We start from the raw sequence: 20,102 nt of genomic DNA on the forward strand, positions 1-20,102 counted from the left end.
GGATATTATTGCCACCTCCCAGAAATGCAATGCCTTGTTTCCACCTGCTCTTTGTTCTGTCTTGCTCCTCAAGAAACTCACTTTAGTAATGTCCACTGTTTCAAGTTTCTTGTTATTGAGCATTGTCAGAACTGTGCAGGTCCCGGGATAGTGTCTGGAGAGGTCTGCGCTTTGGTTCGCACCGATGTCTTTAGTGACTGGATCTCCCTTCATACCAGCCTGGAAGCGACAGCAGTTAGAGTGTAGATGACTGTGGGAGTCACTGTTTGCAATGTCTATCTCCCTCCAGGTAGCCACTTTCTTACATTGAACTGTCTCCTTTAATACAGCAACTCCCACCCCCCATATCTCCTCCTGGGGGACTTCAACATGCACCACCCGCTGTGCGGGAGTGCCACTTCATTGGGTAGGGCTCTTCTACTTGATCAACTTACTACGGACTTTGATTTGGGTCTCCTCAATGACGGTTGCTCTACCCACGTCAGTGCTGCTCATGGAACCTGTACTGCTTTCGATCTCACCATTTCCTCCCCTGCTCTCATGGCTTGGCTACATTGGTTGCCCTGTGATGATCTTTGTGACAGTGACCACTTTCCAGAGGTACTGTTATTCCCCTGCCACCACCAGGCAGACAGGCCCCCACATTGGGCATTCCGCAGGGTCAGCTGGCCTTTATATATGTCTGCTGTGCACTTAGACACCTCTCTCTCAGACTCCATTGATGTGGTCGCACAGGGTATTTCTGTCACTATTCTTAATGCTGCTGGCGCTGCTGTCCCCCTATCCACAGATCCCCCTCGTCATCGACCAGTACCATGGTGGACCGAGGACGTAGCAGTTGCTGTCCAGGACTGCTGACGGGCACTGCGGCAATTTAAATGACACCCTTCACAGACCAATCTCCATGCTTTTAAGCATCTCCATGCTAAGGCTCATTACCTTATTAAGCAGGGAAAAAAACAGAATGATTGGAGTACTATGTTTCTTCCTTGGGAACGTATGGCTCCTCATTGCAGGTTTGGTTCAAGCTCTGTAGCCTTCTGGTTGACAGTCAACTGTCCAGGGGCTTGTCCTCCAAGGTGCTCTGACTACCATTGGTCCTTGCAGAACACACTTTGCGGCAGCATCGGCGTTCTGTTCCCATCCTGCCACCTTTCTCCGACAGAAACACGGAGTTGAACAGACCCACCTTTTGTTTCAACCCTCACCAAGCTGAGCCCTTTAATGGACCCTTCACTGAATGGGAATTCTTGCAGGCTCTTACCTCTTCACATGACATGGCTCCAGGCCCAGATTCCATCCACAACCAGATGATCCAACAGTTGGACATTACACAGAGGCAATATCTACTAACGGTCTTCAACCATATTTGGCTCAGGGGTACCTTCCCCACACAGTGGCGATTCAGTTTAATTATCCCTGTCCTTAAACTTGGGAAGAACCCAACACCTCTAAACAGCTACTGCCCAGTTAGCATGACGATCGTACTTTATAAACTGCTGGAGAGGATGGTTAGCTTCTGATTTTGTTGGCTACTTGAATTTCGAGGCCTTTGTCTTCGTATCAGGTGGCTTAGGGGGAGGACAATCTCAAACTGACCATTTACTCATATTCGAAACTGCAATTTGACTGGCTTTTACTAACTGTTGGCACCTTGTCATGGTCTTCTTTGTCCTACATAAGGCATATGACATGGCTTGGCACCATTGCATTTTGGTTACCCTCTGTGAGCGGGGCTCTCACGGCCCCCTTCCAATTTTTATCTGTGATTTTTTTTTTTCATCCCACCGGCTCTTCTGGGTTCCAGTTGGCACTTCACTCATACCTCGGATTCAGGAATATGGTATCCCACAGGGTTCTGTATTAAGTGTTACACTCTTCCTATAGCCATGAATGGGCTTGTAATCTCGGTTGGCCCTCAGGTTACCCCAGCATTGTATGTCAATGATTTTTGCATCTGGTGCACCTCCCACTCATTACCATCTGCTGAGTGCCAGCTCCGAGGGGCCATCCAACAGACCTCTGTGTGGGCTGTCTCCCAAGTCTTCCAATTTTCTCCCTCCAAAATGTGGGTTATTCATTTTTGTCATTTCATACTACACCCTGGTCCAGAAATTTAGGTGACCAGCTCTTAGATGTTACAGCACAGTCCCATTTCTTCCCCCCCCCCTTTTTTTTTAAATAAAAAAAAAATGCTGATGTGGCTGCTCCATATGCGCTGCCTGAAGACTCCACGCATGCGGAAGCTTAATGCTCTCCACCTCCTGGCCCACACATCTTGGGCTGCAGACCATGCTACTCTTCTCCATCTTCACAGTGCTCTGGCCATACCCATACTAGATTATGGAAGCCAGGTTTATGGCTCAGTGGCTCTTTCTGCTCGGAAAATACTGATCCTGTTCACCATTGTGGGTGTGTCTGGCTATTGGTGCCTTTCACACTGGTCCCCTTAAGTCTCCTCCCAGAAGTTGGGATTCCCCCTCTACAAATATGATGAAGCCAACTCCTGGTTTCTTGTGCAATCACCATTCACAGACTCCCTGACCATCCCATGTACCGTGTCCTCTTTGCAAGCAAGGGACGTCTCCCTCCTGATCACGGCCCACGAGTGGGATTGCCGGTTGGAATGCATCGTACTTCCTCCTGTCAGGATCTCCATCTCCATCCACTGAAATGTGCTCCATGTATTTCCTCTCAGAGGCCCCCCCCCCCTCCCCCCCACCCTTGGATGGTGCCTAGACCACAGATTAGGACTGACCTGTTCCAGAGTCCTAAGGTCTCTGTTGCCCTCTATGGTCTTCTGTCATCTTGTTCATCCCATCCTTGCAGAATCCAGGGTGCTACTGTTGTGGATTGGCAAGACAGCCAACCCACTAGGAGGAAGCCGAAAGGCACGCGTTTTAGCTCATGCAGGCTGGCGTGAGGTCTGGAACAGTTAAAGGAATTGAGACTAGTAAAAAAAGTACGTAGCTGCTGGAATACTTAACTTTAATCCATAATTGGTGAACATCGCTCTTGACGGTACATGTTTTACAGCATCAATAGTAACTGGTAATGGCGCCTTGCTAGGTCGTAGCAAAGGACGTAGCTGAAGGCTATGCTAACTATCGTCTCGGCAAATGAGAGCGTAATTTGTCAGTGAACCATCGCTAGCAAAGTCGGCTGTACAACTGGGGCGAGTGCTAGGAAGTGTCTCTAGACCTGCCGTGTGGCGGCGCTCGGTCTGCATTCACTGATAGTGGCAACATGCGGGTCCGACATATACTAACGGACCGTGGCCGATTTAAAGGCTACCACCTAGCAAGTGTGGTGTCTGGTGGTGACACCACAGCTACCATCTACACTGATGGTTCTAAGATGATAGATAAAGGGAGATATGCTTTCACATCTCCTACTGGCTTAGAACACAATGTATTGCCGGGATCATGTAGTGTGTTCACAGCAGAGCTGCTAGCTGTTACCACGGCCCCCATTTTGTTACTCAGGCAATCCTCCACACAGTGTGTACATAAAGTCTGGGAACAGATTCAATTATATATTACACAAGAACTAAACATTGTATAGATGCCATACATATTGCATTTTGAAGAGAAACTCTGAAAGTTTATTTACAAAAATTCGATATGCGAACAATGAATGACCCGGCAGATATCAATACGGTAATTGAATTCTTGCCATACCCATTCCAGCATGGCATTGTCGATTGTGGCAGTCGCTTTCCATATTCTCTCCCAGAGCTCTGCTACATCACATGGTAGAGGCGGTGCATGCACCAGATCTTTAATGTGTCCCCACAGAAAAAAATCACACGGAGTGAGATCTGGTGATCAGGGAGGCCATTTCATGAAACAGCTGTCCCCTTCTGTAGCACAGCTGATCCATCGATGCGGCAGCTCTGTGTTCAGGTACCCACGAACTTCACAACGAAAATAGGGTGGAGCCACATCCTGTTGAAAGATGAACGGGGAGTCCAATTGCATTTGAGGCATCAGCCATTGCTGCAACATGTCCAAGTAGGAATTTCCAGTGACAGGGTTCTCGGCGAAGAAGAATAGCCCATACAGTTTTCGATGTGACAACGCACAAAAAACATTTACCTTTGGGGAATCATGCTCAGATTCAGTGCATTCGTGTGGATGCTTTGTACCCCAGATTCAACAATTATACCTGTTCACTTCCCATTAGTGGCATCGACACTAAAAATTAAGCAATCAACAATGCCATAACCATCCTCATTAATTTGTTGTAACTGAGAACAAAACTCAAAACGCTTGTCTTTGTCGTCATTGAGCTTCTGCACTAGCTCCAATTTGAATGGTTTCGTAGACAGCTTCTGTCACAGGACTTTCGACACTGTCATTGGAGCCATTTTGAGTTCATGGAATGCACGATGCACCAATTTCTTTGGACTCCTTATGAATGTCTCTCGTACATGCTCCACATTCACTTCATGCACACTGGGACATCCGCTTCTCTTTGCTGGGCACAAGCAATCCGTTGTAACAAATTTGTTGTGCCAGTGGTAAATGCCTTTCTTGGTGGCTTCTTACCGTACTTAGTTCTAAACATCCACTGAACAGCTATAGCACACTTGTTTTTGTCAAACTCCAACACACAGAAAGCTTGTTCCGTATCTGAACTCTCCATGTTTACGACTAGCACTGACCATCACCAAATTACCAAACTGCACTGAGGCGGTATACATGGGGGAGGGGGGGGAACTTTCAGGGTTCCACTTCAAAATGACAAATGATATCTGTACAATGTTTTGTTCTTGTGCAATAAATAATTGAAAGTGTTTCCGGACTTTATGTACATTCTGTATGTACCGACTCATTGAGCAGGCTGCTACTCTCGTCTTCTTTCTCTCCTTCCTTGGCTGTGCCGCCTGCTCAGTTTCTTTCTCTGAGTCCGAAGTCATGAGGTTATCCCAGGATATGAACGGGCTGACTGTTTGGGTAGATAAGCTGATACTCACGCTCCATTCCCTTTTGTGACTCCAACTGCGGATATGCAGATGTAAGTCGAATCTCTCTTTGTTCGAAAGTGGAATGACATCTGGTGCACTACTGCTCTCAGTAATAAACTCCGCACAATCAAGGAGACTGCTGTGCTTTGATGCTCTTACTTCCGCTCCTCTTAGGAGTCCACTGCTTTAAGCCATCTACACATTGGTCATACCAGGCTCACCCATTGTGTTCTCCTGTGTAACGAACCACTGCCACAATATGGTTGTGGAGTCAGATTGATGATATCCCACATATTGGTAGAATGTCCCCTCTGTGCTATGTATAGTCTTCCGTAATTTTAATACCAGCAGACAATTCACGGATGGTTGAACTGGTCCTCGGTTTCCTCTGTGAAAATAGTTATTTCCAGATATAAGATTTTTCTTTACTCCTGAACAGAGGCAGGGTCATTGTGGTTGGTGCCTCTCTTCACATTTTCTCAGTCTGGGACCCCATGACAATTCCCCTATGGAAAGATCACTTTTATTTCCAGTTTTTAGATTGGTTGTAACCTTTTATGCCTTTTACTGTGTGTGTTTGACTTCCCTGACTGGATCCATCCACTTTTGGTTGACCCTCTCTCTTCTGTAAGTAACTTAGGAATCACAGGACTGATGATCTCACTGTTTGGCCCCATAAACCCTCTCAATTAATCACTCAATCAATCACTCTCAAAATTTGTCAGGGAAAAATGATAAAACATGTCTGGAAATCAGGGAAAGATCAGAGAATTTCAATTGGGGAAACTTGTGGCAACACTGCAGGCTCTTGCAAGTGAATTTAAATCTCCCACCTACTTTACCCTTGACTTTGTCTGTGATCATTCCACTTAATGTCCCAAAAATTGTTAGCCAGTGTGTTATTCCATACTGTTGTGGTACATTCAAATTTTCTTGTATTCTTGTTCTGCATTGGCACAGGGACAGCATGGTTATTAATGGATGTCACATGGTTAATTTGAGGGTTGGCCAGATACCTTTCCTGTTACCACCCCATTACTTCCTGGGTCAGAATCTGTGTATCCCAGCTGCCTCAGAGAATTGTTATCTGTGTGAAAGTGAATGAAAGTTTACTAAATGTTCGTGAGTTGTGTAACTGAGATGGGACTTGGGTACCAGCCCCATATTCACTTAGTGGGGTGCATGGAAACAGCCTAAAAACCACATCCACCAAGCAACATTGATCCTAAATGTTCGTGAGTTGTGTAACTGAGATGGGACTTGGGTACCAGCCCCATATTCACTTAGTGGGGTGCATGGAAACAGCCTAAAAACCACATCCACCAAGCAACATTGATCCAGGGCCAGTGCATTTCCCTGACCAGGAAGCAGAGATTTAACGCATTAGGCTATGTATTGTTAATCCATTCATCTGGGGCCAATGCATTTCCCTGGCTCAGAAGCAGAGATTTAACACGTTAGGCAGTCTGGGTGGGTGCAGTTGTGGCACAGTGATTTGAATTTACACGACAGCAACTGTTGACCAGGCATGTGACTACATGCAGTGTATTTGACGGTTCGTATTGTTTTACTCTGGCATTAATAATGCCCAAGATCAAATAATATTGTGCTCCTATGGCGGTATTTTCAACTGTAATTTAATCTTTTTGTGTGAGAATGAAGTACATCTAGATAAAAAGTTTGTAGGGAGTTTAAAAATTGCCAGTATGCCACGGAATATTGAGGTAGACTGAAACCATGCAGACTTGTAGCAGTCCATCATGTTACTATTTCGGTCAGTCCATGCAGAATGTGAGTTGTTCTGTGCATTGGCTCTTTAACATCCACCCTCCTTAATCCCCACTCCCCAGTAGCACTTTTCAGAAGAAGGGTTGTAATGTTTATACAGGGACCTGTTTTGGACACTTCGTGACCTGATGCTGTGTGATGGAGCATTATTTAATTTGTCCAGTTGCAAGGAAAGCAATTGTGGCAGGACTGAATACCCCAAGGAGCAATTTTGTTGTTGAATTTACAGTTCAGTTATGTTGAAAGTCAGTTGCTAGTCTTTACATCAAGTGATGATATAGCTTGTTTTCTTGCATGCTGTCACAGTTATATGACATGACTTTCCTGGATGCGATTTCATAATCTGTGAATTCCAGGAGGGGGAGAAATGTGTGCTAGATTGTTTGTATAATACTGTGTGTGTGTGTGTGTGTGTGTGTGTGTGTGTGTGTGTGTGTGTGTGTGTGTGTATAAATTCTTTGCTCTCAGTTCCCTCATGTAATTGATTTAACATGACTTTTGGTGAACATAGAATAATAATATATTTTTTTCAGAAGAACATGTATTTTTGCTGGAAGCATTTGTCAATCTGCTAATTGAGAACAATGAATCTTGGTGAAAGTAAATGCATGGGAGGGAAAAAGGACTGTAGTTCATTCCACAGCCCTACTTATGTAAATGAAATTAAGTAACATATCAATTTAATTTGCAGTTTTCACCACCACCTAAAATCCCAGTGCCACAGAGTTGTCTGGAAGAACAACAACCCAGTAAGATGCAAGATGAAACAACATGGGAAAGAGATAGAGACCTTTATTTGCAGCTGAGAGAGGTAAATCTTTATTATATTTTTTTAAGTGTTTTATATCTCACACAAAATACGAACATGAAAAATTAAACCTTCACAGCAAGCTGTGTACAAAATTTATACCAGAATTGGAGTCTGAGAGAGTGAACTAGAGGTTTGCAAACTCGTTCATTTCTGAGAACTAGTTCTCTTGTGATCCTTCTTGGGAACAATTCATTTTTACTCTTTCACCACGTCTTTTTATTTAATATTGTGCACACTATGTGGATTTTGGATACATTTTCAGAAAGAACATCACATGTGCATAATTATTACTTTTGCTTGATAAATTCATTGATTGCCTAATGTAGACATGTTGTTTACTTCAATTTCCTAAGCTGAACGTGTCCTCAGAAAGTATCTGACGGTCCAGTGACTCCAAGCCAATAGGGGCCAGAGCACGCTGGACGGAAGAATAGATTATGTAACCTGTTTAAGACCCAGTGTGGACCAACACAGCCATCATTCACTTTTGAGGCAACCTTGTAATTGTAGCAAGTACTGTGTCTTCATTTTCCATTTGTTAACGGAAAATAATGTACACTTGTGTCTGCTTTACTAGCATGAAGGAACTGAAAGTAAACAGTCACCTGTCAGCCCGACATTAATAGTTTTTTATAATGTGCGGGTGCGTAACTTAAATACATCTCAAAGTGCTATACTATCTGTGTGGCAAGTGACGATGTATTTGCAAAAACTATGTCTTCTGACACAGGGGCAAAAGAATTGTTTTTTACAATTAGAAGGTATGTATCAAAAAGGAACAAGTCTCTCCCCCCCTCCCCCCCCCCCCCCCCCCAAAAAAAAAAAACCTTTATGATATAGCACCCATTATTGCTTTCAAGAACTTTACAGTAAAAAATATTTTCGATCAGCTTCCAGTTGAAAGGGGCACCAAGGTTCTTGCATGGAATCAATCATCAGTTATTTGAGAAAGAGAATGTCTGACCAAGGCAGGCAGCCATCAACAAATGAGAGTGAAATGCATATTAAATTCAACTTAAACGTATTCATGTAGCACAGAGGTAAAATTGAACTGGAGGAAGGACAAAGATGAATGACTCATACAATTCAAGTATTTTATACTAAGAACAAATGAATAATTGAGGACAAGCTATCATAAAGAACTGTGACACCATTATCACCAGCATTGTAAAATCATATAGTATGTTTTAGAAATGTGAAGCATACACACTATGATCAGTAAATGAAACACTCAAAGCATAAATAAAAATTGGGAACATTATTAAATGTAAATAGCAATTCGAATGAAATTGAGTTCTTAGAAAAAAGCTGTGGTGGGAACTGTGATTACTTCCTCACAGTAGCAGAAAACATTACACCCACTAATAAACAACCAAAAACAGATATATTAGATTTGCTTCTGCGGACACGGTGTGTATCACCAACAGATACTAGATTAAAAAATGTAATCCCTCAGCCGAAACCAAATTTATCAGGTAATTCGTATATTGTGGCCTTGCCAAACCCTTGGATTGTGTGGACAGAGAGGCAAACTAAAATGTTATCACATTTATGACAACTCTCTTGCTTGGTTGGAGTCTTACTTTCATAACAAAAAGCAGAGTGTCAAATTGTCAGAGTATCACGAGAAATAAAATGTCCTTGGAGTTGGAAACAAAAGAAGTGGGGGTCCCACAAGGATCGGCACTTAGTCAAATCTTGTTCTTAGCCTGCATGAGTGGTCTACCAATGACTTTGAAGTGCAGGTCAAAAATTGTAATGTTTACTGATCAGGAGTTCAAAGTCAGCCTTATGAGACACAGTTCTGATCATAATTGAGATTGCCTATGGCTGGTCAACAGCAAACAGTGAAAGATTAATCTCATAAATACTCATATTACACAATTTAAAAAAAAGTAAAAATAACTCTGTCACCAGAAATAGATGTTGATGCTCACATGCTAACTGAAACAGTGTGTGTAAAATTCCATGGGATCCATTGGTAACAAGTTAAAATGGAGTCAACACACAGGTAGTCTTAGAAGTGTACCTCATAATGTTGATTGAAAGACAACATAGGTGGCATGTTTTAAATTTTTTCACTGTATTTCCTTATGTAATTTGCAGGAGTCACTAAAAGTGAATAAATTATTTATTCAACAGAAGAATTAGCTGTAAGTGTTCCAGGCATCTTTTTGAAGATCTTGATTTTCGTATGCTTGCTTCTCATTGGGTTCCTTAATGGTGTTTGTTCCTGTGATTAGAACTCATTTTGGCTTAACTGTGACTTGTGCAAGCATAATGCAAGACGTGGTACTGATTTAGAATTCTTCTACTGGGGTTCAAAGGGGAATTGCATACTGTACTGCAACGTTATTCAATGATCAACCATCTAACACAAAGTAGTGAATTGACAATCTCAGCCAGTTCAAAAGAAGATTAGACACGTACTCATTAGTCTCTTGTTTCACAAATTGCAAGAATATGTAGATTCAAGGATTGAAAATTTTTGTTAGCCACATGGCAAGTAGCAGCTTTGTCAACCTGCATGAGTAATAGTATACTGTAAACGGTCCCCTGTTGTGACATGTTGTTGCCTGTTTACTTTGTAAAACTCTATTGTAATCATGAAAATATTATGCTGCCTGAAGAAGATAAACAGCAGCTATTTATATTACTAAATTTCTAATGAGGTCCCCAGACCCAGTTGTAGGTTGCTTTATCTAACAGCTTCCAGAGGCAATGGAAATTGGATTTTGAGCATCTTGTATAATTATTGACTGAATTTAAAAATTTTAAGTGCTATCATAACCTGCTTATTAAGAAGTATCACCTTGTGTTCAAAGTTTAACACTGTAAGACTACTATTACAGTTAGAAACTGTTTACATGCACTGAGGCAGCGTAACTTACAGTGCACAGTTACCCAGGCTGTATTCGTCCAGTATTTGAGAATGAGAGCATTTAGTGACTTCCAACAAGCTTTATACATAATTTAAAACATTTTCGAAATGTTTTCTTGCTTACTTGGTTAACATCAAATACTCAACACATTAACTCATTTGCAACCAGATGTTAGAATCATCAGGACTCCTGGCAATAGCTGTCATACCAGTTGAACTTTGCTCTGGCTGGGAGGTGGCTGTGGGGATAACCCTTGATCAAAGTAGATGACATGAGGATGGACGCTCTGAACATGAAATGTGTAATATTGACACAATGTGCCCATTCTGATTCAGCCCTCTCAACAGACAGGTGTAGATATTTCAATGCAGACATTTACAGTTACACTGCTTTTCCTACCTTGCCTACCCCACGGGGGGAGAGGGACAAACCAGACAACTGGGAGCGAAGCAGTTCACTAAATACCTGATGTGTACATGAACAGATGGAGATACTTTTACGGCAACAAAACCATTATTTTGTATGGAATACAGAGAAGTCAGATTTGGAGAAGTTGACTTCAGGCATGAGAACTACTGGGTGACATACCAGTGACTGCTGCCCCACATAAAACTTTGAATGTGGTACAAGGAGTTAATTTTCCACAGAGGCCTTACACTACAGACAGATGAGGAACTACGAACCAATCTCGAATGGCGAGGTGAAATTTTGCCCAGCATGGACAAAAATGTCCCAGAATAATCAGAGATACAAGTACTTTCATCTTAGCCTTTGAAGGAAATGAGCTCCCAGAAAAAGTTGGTTATTATCTGGAGCCTGAATTAGAACTGATCTATTCCAAGGACACAAAGCTTGTTGTGTCTCCTGTGTAAAGTTTTTCTTAGATGTATATCTGTTGAAGAACATTCTTCTTCCAGGGCAACAGTTTAAATATGTTGTGAATTGAGAAGAAGGGATGGGGCGGACTATCTCATTAAGAAGATCAGGCCTGGCAAAGCATGGCTCACAAGACATTCTTTTCCAGTGAGTGTTTCCCCTCCAACTTGATTTGTACCCTGCTGTCTGTCACGGCTCCACCACAGCCTTACTGGCCAGTCTCAAGAATGACTAATCACCTGGTGCCTGCCTAATCCCAATATGTAAATGTTAGCAGATTGCTAAAACTTTAGTTTTTATTTGGCTATTTATCTCAAATTCTTGTACTTACATTAATGTGATATTTAAATATTTAGTTTAGATTTATTTAACTTTATCTTTACAAGTTCTGAAATATCTACTGGTATTTCAGTTTTCATTGTAGCAAAACAAAGCTGATGTTTCAAAGGCTCATTGGTCACTGCATTATGCTGAGCAGATGTAATGTACTTCATTGAACAAAATATACTTGAACAAATGTATTGACCTGAAAAAAGATATTATTTTAAGAGCAAAGTCTGCGAGTTTTGGATACTGACCTTATGGCATGACCTCATAACTTGATGCATCTCTGTTTTGGATAGCATGAGTGAGTGGATCATTTTGTAAATTGTATACTATTTCTTGAAGAACACGTTAACACTTTGTAGATTAATTTTCATTGTATTGTTAAAGAAAATGATATCCAGCTCCAGAGATTTAAAATCCTGAAAATGACTCTCTCATTGGAGACTTCATCAGTAGTGGAAGTAAATCCTGAAAATTTTAGTTCTGTGTATTCTTATTTCATTTCACAGAAACTTGTGAAATGACACAAACTTTCCATATTAAGTTCTTATATTGCAACATAAGTTTACACTGGAATCCACTAATATCCATAAACATATCAGAAGTAGTAAGTTCCTTTCCTTGCAGACATAAATTAAAATTATTTAAATGATCAGTAAAATCTGTTTAAATACTAGTTCTGATAAAAAAAGTGAATACTTCAGTTTATTTCCAAATTCTGTAGTATGCAATTTTACTACTTCATTTGAAAACCTGAAGAGCTCTCTACTGAGTGCAAGAAAATGAGCTAAGCGTTTCGATGCACTCAACCAATGAATTTAGGAATGAAGGCATTTATATCTGTATTCATTGTCAGTTCTTCCAAAATTTGTATAAATTTTTGATGAGACAGTGATGGGTTTCCTCCTAATATTACATTTGTAATTTTGTCACATCTTTCATTGCCAACTGCATTCTGACACTATTCCCACATAGTGCTTTCTGATGTATAATGCACTGAAAAGTTAAACAATTTATTCCATTTTTTCTTAAGTGATCAACGAAACTACTTTCGCCACCGACAATAGGTTGTGCACCATCAGTGCAGATTCCAGAGTACTTTTTAAAACTGCCATTTTGTTCAATACAGTTTGTAACTGTGTTGAGAATATGCAAACCTGTTGTTCTGAGCAATGGAAGTAAAGTGAGTAACTTCATGTACAGAAGAGTCGTGTATTATTTGATGAATAAAAAATAGTAGTGGGCTGAGATCTGTTGGATCATTTCTCTTGTCCATAACAAAGAATAATGCTGACAGTTTGCACTAAATTATCTAGATTTTTTTATGCAATGCCCCATATCAAGAACTCAGTCTTTTACTGTGTTACATGACAAAGCAACTGCTTTAAAGTGCTCAGCTGCATCATCATAACCAGATGCTTTCGCCATTTCTATTCCACATTCTATCACGAGTATGCTGTTGCTGAAGCATTTGTGAGCTTTTACTAATTGTAAGGGCACCGCATGTGATGCAGTTAAACTATTTTCTTTAAGACTCGATCTTTCAGGCAATTCGTGTATCTCTTTCTTTAACTTATCTACTAAAGTGCAGTGTTCGTCATGAGAGTAATGTCCATGTGTTGTTTATGGAGTGAAGACTGCTGTTGAGCAAGATTACTACCTTTGTTTTGATTTAAGGTTTTTTTATTTTGATTTTTTGCTTTACATATTAGTTCTTGGGTTTTTTGTTGGAGTTGTGTACAAAGAAGTATATAATCTTCCACTCCTCATTGAAAACCTAGTTTCTAGTATTATTTCTTTTCAACATTCTTGATAATCATAATAGAAAAATAGCCACAGTAATAACTAGTCTCAAACAAAAATAATAACTACAGTAATAACCTAAAGGACAACCTGAGCAATAGTGCAGTATTAAGGAGAGGAAATCGGAACAACAGTGAGACCAAGTGGATGAACAAAATGTAAAGCTGAACAGCGAGTGAAGGTGCAAGAGCCTGTTTGTTAAGGAAATTGTGAAAAAGATGCTGCCGCACTCAGTTGCTGATAAACAAGCAAACCATAGGCTGCGGCGAGGCCGTGTCTTCACCGCGAGAGTTGAGTTCAGGGGGAAGCAGTAACTGGAGGGAAATAGCTTGCAGACCATCTTGGCCACGTCTGATTTAGATTTTCCTAAAACACCATTGGACAAAAAACATAGATGGTACAGGTAAAAAATTGCTCACAAAAAGCCTTAATCTAATACTTCAAGTAAAAGCATTATGAAATGGGAACAAGTCTGTTGTTAGAAGTGCACGCTTACTGGCAACCGATACATTACACATTAATTTCTCAAATCACTTTGTTTTGCATGGTGACAGTGCATCAAACTACAGAGCAGCAGATGCTGTTTGCGAACATGAATGCTGAGAGTGCTGCCATAGCCTTTCATTACCAGATCTGCCCCTCTTAGACTAAAAAGACAAGACAGGAGCAAGTTTCTTCAAGTGAAGAGGCTACAGTAACCTGCAATGGAATCCTCAGATATCTCAAAACACAGGACAATAAAAGTGCACTTATTCTTGTGAACATGCTCCAGAGACAGCAGAAGCCATTCCGTTCGAAAAAGTTGTAGTTTTTCTTGGTTTTGCACAGTTCAATTTTTAAATGAAATTTATGAGTACACTATTATACACTATATACTATTATACAGACTATAACTGTTGTTTGGCAACAGCCTTGCCACAGTGGATACACTGGTTACCATGAGATCACCGAAGTTAAGTGCTGTCGGGCGTGGTCGGCACTTGGATGGGTGACCATCCAGGCCGCCATGCGCTGTTGCCATTTTTCGGGGTGCACTCAGCCTCGTGATGCCAGTTGAGGAGCTACTCGACCAAATAGTAGTGGCTTCGGTCAAGAATACCATCATAACGACCAGGAGAGCGGTGTGCTGACCCCACGCCCTTCCTATCCGGATCCTCCTCTGAGGATGACACGGCGGTCGGATGGTTCCGGTAGGCCACTCGTGGCCTGAAGACGGAGAGATAACTGTTGTTTAAAATTCACAAGAAAGAGGTGGAAAAACTGCTGTCGCAGCAACAGAGATAAATTTTTACCAACGCGTGTCTGCTCAGCTATCTGCAATTACCATTTCTGAAGCTATAGGTAACACGAACAAAGACCCACAGAAGTCTTAAGTTAATTGTATTTTTACTTTTCCTGTTGTGCTTATTTGTCAGTTGACAGTTTGAGAATAAAGATTTTTTTTCCCTGCTTTTATTTATGTTGCAGTCATTGTATTAAGATAAAGATAATGTAATAAAATATGCTGAATTTAACTTCTCATACATGGAAAAATTTAATGTCTCATTGCTTTCAGTTCAGAATTCATTGTAGCTAAGAAAACTTGGTTTTTATATCCACAGATTTGTGGACGTGGCTACTCTAATGAATTGATAGAGGAGGAGTTTGGACAAACAGAGTGTAAGTTTAAACACTTTTTCTTGTAGTAGTTGATATTTAGTATACTGAAACTCAATTTAAACGTAAATGACCAGTATTTAAAATCATGTCACCAGACTTGTGAAACTGAACCATTGCAAATTATAAAGAAGCTTCTGAAATTTGTATCCCAAATTTTACTGTACATATGAAGCATGGTATGCTTTTTGTTCTGCTCGATAACTGGACAATGCTTGGTATGTTGCAAAGATAGTTACAGTGTTTTCTGTACAAAAGTAGGTGTATTGAATGAATAGACTGAGGATGAATGTGAAGAGAGTAAGAGTTTGTGTGTAAATGAAGGAACTGTTGAATTGAATAGGCTGTCTTATCTATATAAAGATTAAACCCTAGAAATAAATCACTCAGTGTTCATACATTATACATTACTCTTACATTGTACGTTAATTAGTGTTCTTTGTGACAAAGGCACAGACACCATAACACATGACTTAGTAAGGGTCACGACTGTTAGACAACTACCAAAGCTCAGTGTAGGAAAGCTTTAAAATAAAAACAAGAGTTTGCAAAGGAAATGGTTTCTGAACAACTACGATCAGCTTGATGCTGGATGAAGGGTTCAAACAGAGTAAGCAGATGAGCAAAGCCATGGCTATTGAAGCTGTGCCAATTAGATACAAAATGAAGCATAAGACCACTGCAGATTGTCTAACCTTTACCAGTGATACAACATGACTACATGAATGAAGGAGATGCAAAAAAAATGCAATGGAAAATTTTGCTGGAATTGCATTGAAAGCTACCTACAAGACATAGTACGAGGTGCTTTCAAGTTCTAAGGCCTCCGATTTTTTTTCCTCCGGACTGGAAAGAGATAGAAACATGCGCATTGTTTTAAAATGAGGCCGCATTCATTGTCAATACGTCCCAGAGATGGCAGCACCGTATGGCAGATGGAATTTTACCGCCAGCGGCGAGAATGAGAACTGTTTTAAATACTTAAAATGGCGACGTTTTCCTTACTTGAACAGCGTGCAATCATTCGTTTTCTGAATTTGCGTGGTGTGAAACCAATTGAAATTCATCGACAGTTGAAGGAGACATGTGGTGATGGAGTTATGGATGTGTCGAAAGTGCGTTCGTGGGTGCGACAATTTAATGAAGGTAGAGCATCATGTGACAACAAACCGAAACAACCTCGGGCTCGCACAAGCCGGTCTGACGACATGATCGAGAAAGTGGAGAGAATTGTTTTGGAGGATCGCCGAATGACTGTTGAACAGATCGCCTCCAGAGTTGGCATTTCTGTGGGTTCTGTGCACACAATCATGCATGCATGACGACCCGAAAATGCAAAAAGTGTCATCCAGGTGGGTGCCACGAATGCTGACGGATGACCACATGGCTGCCCATGTGGCATGTTGCCAAGCAATGTTGACGCGCAACGACAGCATGAATGGGACTTTCTTTTCGTCGGTTGTGACAATGGATGAGACGTGGATGCCATTTTTCAATCCAGAAACGAAGTACCAGTCAGCTCAATGGAAGCACACAGATTCACCGCCACCAAAAAAATTTCGGGTAACCGCCAGTGCTGAAAAAATGATGGTGTCCATGTTCTGGGACAGCGAGGGCGTAATCCTTACCCATTGCGTTCCAAAGGGCACTACAGTAACAGGTGCATCCTACAAAAATGTTTTGAAGAACAAATTCCTTCCTGCACTGCAACAAAAACGTCCGGGAAGGGCTGCGCGTGTGCTGTTTCACCAAGACAACGCACCCGCACATCGAGCTAACGTTACGCAACAATTTCTTTGTGATAACAACTTTGAAGTGATTCCTCATGCTCCCCACTCACCTGACGTGGCTCCTAGTGACTTTGGGCTTTTTCCAACAATGAAAGACACTCTCCATGGCCGCACATTCACCAGCCGTGCTGCTATTGCCTCAGCGATTTTCCAGTGGTCAAAACAGACTCCTAAAGAAGCCTTCACTGCTGCCATGGAATCATGGCGTGAGCATTGTGAAAAATGTGTATGTCTGCAGGGCGATTACGTCGAGAAGTAACGCCAGTTTCATCGATTTCGGGTGAGTAGTTAATTAGAAAAAATAATCGGAGGCCTTGGAACTTGAATGCACCTCGTACACAAAGACAAAGGCAGTCAATTGAGAGACTAACAGGATTGTTGGTGAATGGTGGAGAATCTGCACAGTTTTCACTATCAGGGGAGGGAAAGGTGGGGGTCAAGCAATCTCCAGATCAGCAAGAGCACGATACAGGTATCAAAATATTTCAGAAATGATGGTATGTTGTTAAAAAAACTTATAGGGAGATGACAGATTAAGACATTGTATTTCAAAAACCAGAAATATTGGTTTACATGCAACAGAAATGAGTATATCATGCAGGAGAGCTTGTATCCAGCTAGAGGTGGATATCTAAAAACAAAAATGATGTGACTTACCAAACGAAAGCGCTGGCAGGTCGATAGACACACAAAATTCTAGCTTTCGCAACCAACGGTAGCTTCGTCAGGAAAGAGGGAAGGAGAGGGAAAGACGAAAGTATGCGGGTTTTGAGGGAGAGGGTAAGGAGTCATTCCAATCCCGGGAGCGGAAAGACTTACCTCAGGGGGAAAAAAGGACGGGTATACATTCGCACACACACACATATCCATCCACACACATCCATCCACACACATCCATCCACACATATCCATCCACACATATCCATCCACACATATCCATCCACACATATCCATCCACACATATACAGACACAAGCAGACATATTTAAAGACAAAGAGTTTGGGCAGAGATGTCAGTCGAGGCGGAAGTGCAGAGGCAAAGATGTTGTTGAATGACTGGTGAGGTATGAGTGGCGGCAACTTGAAATTGGCGGAGATTGAGGCCTGGTGGGTAACGGGAAGAGAGGATATATTGAAGAGCAAGTTCCCGTCTCCGGAGTTCGGATAGGTTGGTGTTGGTGGGAAATATCCAGATAACCCGGACGGTGTAACACTGTGCCAAGATGTGCTGGCCGTGCACCAAGGCATGTTTAGCCACAGGGTGATCCTCATTTCCAACAAACACTGTCTGCCTGTGTCCATTCATGCGAATGGACAGTTTGTTGCTGGTCATTCCCACATAGAAAGCTTCACAGTGTAGGCAGGTCAGTTGGTAAATCACGTGGGTGTTTTCACACGTGGCTCTGCCTTTGATCGTGTACACCTTCCGGGTTACAGGACTGGAGTAGGTGGTGGTGGGAGGGTGCATGGGACAGGTTTTACACCGGGGGCGGTTACAAGGATAGGAGCCAGAGGGTAGGGAAGGTGGTTTGGGGATTTCATAGGGATGAACTAACAGGTTACAAAGGTTAGGTGGACGGCGGAAAGACACTCTTGGTGGAGTGGGGAGGATTTCATGAAGGATGGATCTCATTTCAGGGCAGGATTTGAGGAAGTCGTATCCCTGCTGGAGAGCCACGTTCAGAGTCTGGTCCAGTCCCGGAAAGTATCCTGTCACAAGTGGGGGCACTTTTGTGGTTCTTCTGTGGGAGGTTCTGGGTTTGAGGGGATGAGGAAGTGGCTCTGGTTATTTGCTTCTGTACCCGGTCGGGAGGGTAGTTACGGGATGCGAAAGCTGTTGTCAGGTTGTCGGTGTAATGGTTCAGGGATTCCGGACTGTAGCAGATTCATTTGCCACGAAGACCTAGGCTGTAGGGAAGGGACCGTTTGATGTGGAATGGGTGGCAGCTGTCATAATGAAGGTACTGTAGCTTGTTGGTGGGTTTGATGTGGACGGACGTGTGAAGGTGGCCATTGGACAGATGGAGGTTAACATCAAGGAAAGTGGCATGGGATTTGGAGTAGGACCAGGTGAATCTGATGGAACCAAAGGAGTTGAGGTTGGAGAGGAAATTCTGGAGTTCTTCTTCACTGTGAGTCCAGATCATGAAGATGTCATCAATAAATCTGTACCAAACTTTGGGTTGGCAGGCCTGGGTAACCAAGAAGGCTTCCTCTAAGCGACCCATGAATAGTTTGGCATAGGAGGGGGCCATCCTGGTACCCATGGCTGTTCCCTTTAATTGTTGGTATGTCTGGCCTTCAAAAGTGAAGAAGTTGTGGGTCAGGATGAAGCTGGCTAAGGTAATGAGGAAAGAGGTTTTAGGTAGGGTGGCAGGTGATCGGCGTGAAAGGAAATGCTCCATCGCAGCGAGGCCCTGGACGTGCGGAATATTTGTGTATAAGGAAGTGGCATCAATGGTTACAAGGATGGTTTCCGGGGGTAACAGATTGGGTAAGGATTCCAGGCGTTCGAGAAAGTGGTTGGTGTCTTTGATGAAGGATGGGAGACTGTATGTAATGGATTGAAGGTGTTGATCTACGTAGGCAGAGATACGTTCTGTGGGGGCTTGGTGTTGTTGTTGTTGTTGTTGTTGTTGTGGTCTTCAGTCCTGAGAATGGTTTGATGCAGCTCTCCCTGCTACTCTATCCTGTGCAAGCTTTTTCATCTCCCAGTACCTACTGCAACCTACATCCTTCTGAATCTGCTTAGTGTATTCATCTCTTGGTCTCCCTCTACGATTTTTACCCTCCACGCTGCCCTCCAATACTAAATTGGTGATCCCTTGATGCCTCAGAACATGTCCTACCAACCGATCCCTTCTTCTGGTCAAGTTCTGCTACAAACTTCTCTTCTCCCCAATCCTATTCAATACTTCCTCATTAGTTATGTGATCTACCCATCTAATCTTCAGCATTCTTCTGTAGCACCACATTTCGAAAGCTTCTATTCTCTTCTTGTCCAAACTATTTATCGTCCATGTTTCACTTCCATACATGGCTACACTCCATACAAATACTTTCAGAAATGACTTCCTGACACTTAAATCTATACTCGATGTTAACAAATTTCTCTTCTTCAGAAACGCTTTCCTTGCCATTGCCGGTCTACATTTTATACCCTCTCTACTTCGACCATCATCAGTTATTTTTCTCCCCAAA

General features: G+C 42.1%; 1 protein-coding gene across 1 annotated transcript in view; it reads left to right on the top strand.

Moving 5' to 3' along the window:
- Positions 1-20,102, top strand: part of LOC126473200 (uncharacterized) — a 111,150-nt gene that overhangs the window by 16,657 nt on the left and 74,391 nt on the right. The window contains exons 2-3 of the mRNA XM_050100098.1: positions 7,449-7,568; positions 15,058-15,115. Of these exons, the coding sequence (XP_049956055.1) occupies positions 7,449-7,568; positions 15,058-15,115 (178 nt within the window). The remainder of the gene's footprint in view (positions 1-7,448; positions 7,569-15,057; positions 15,116-20,102) is intronic.

The sequence above is a fragment of the Schistocerca serialis genome, chromosome 4, assembly GCF_023864345.2.
Source record: "Schistocerca serialis cubense isolate TAMUIC-IGC-003099 chromosome 4, iqSchSeri2.2, whole genome shotgun sequence".
Taxonomy (NCBI): domain Eukaryota; kingdom Metazoa; phylum Arthropoda; class Insecta; order Orthoptera; family Acrididae; genus Schistocerca; species Schistocerca serialis.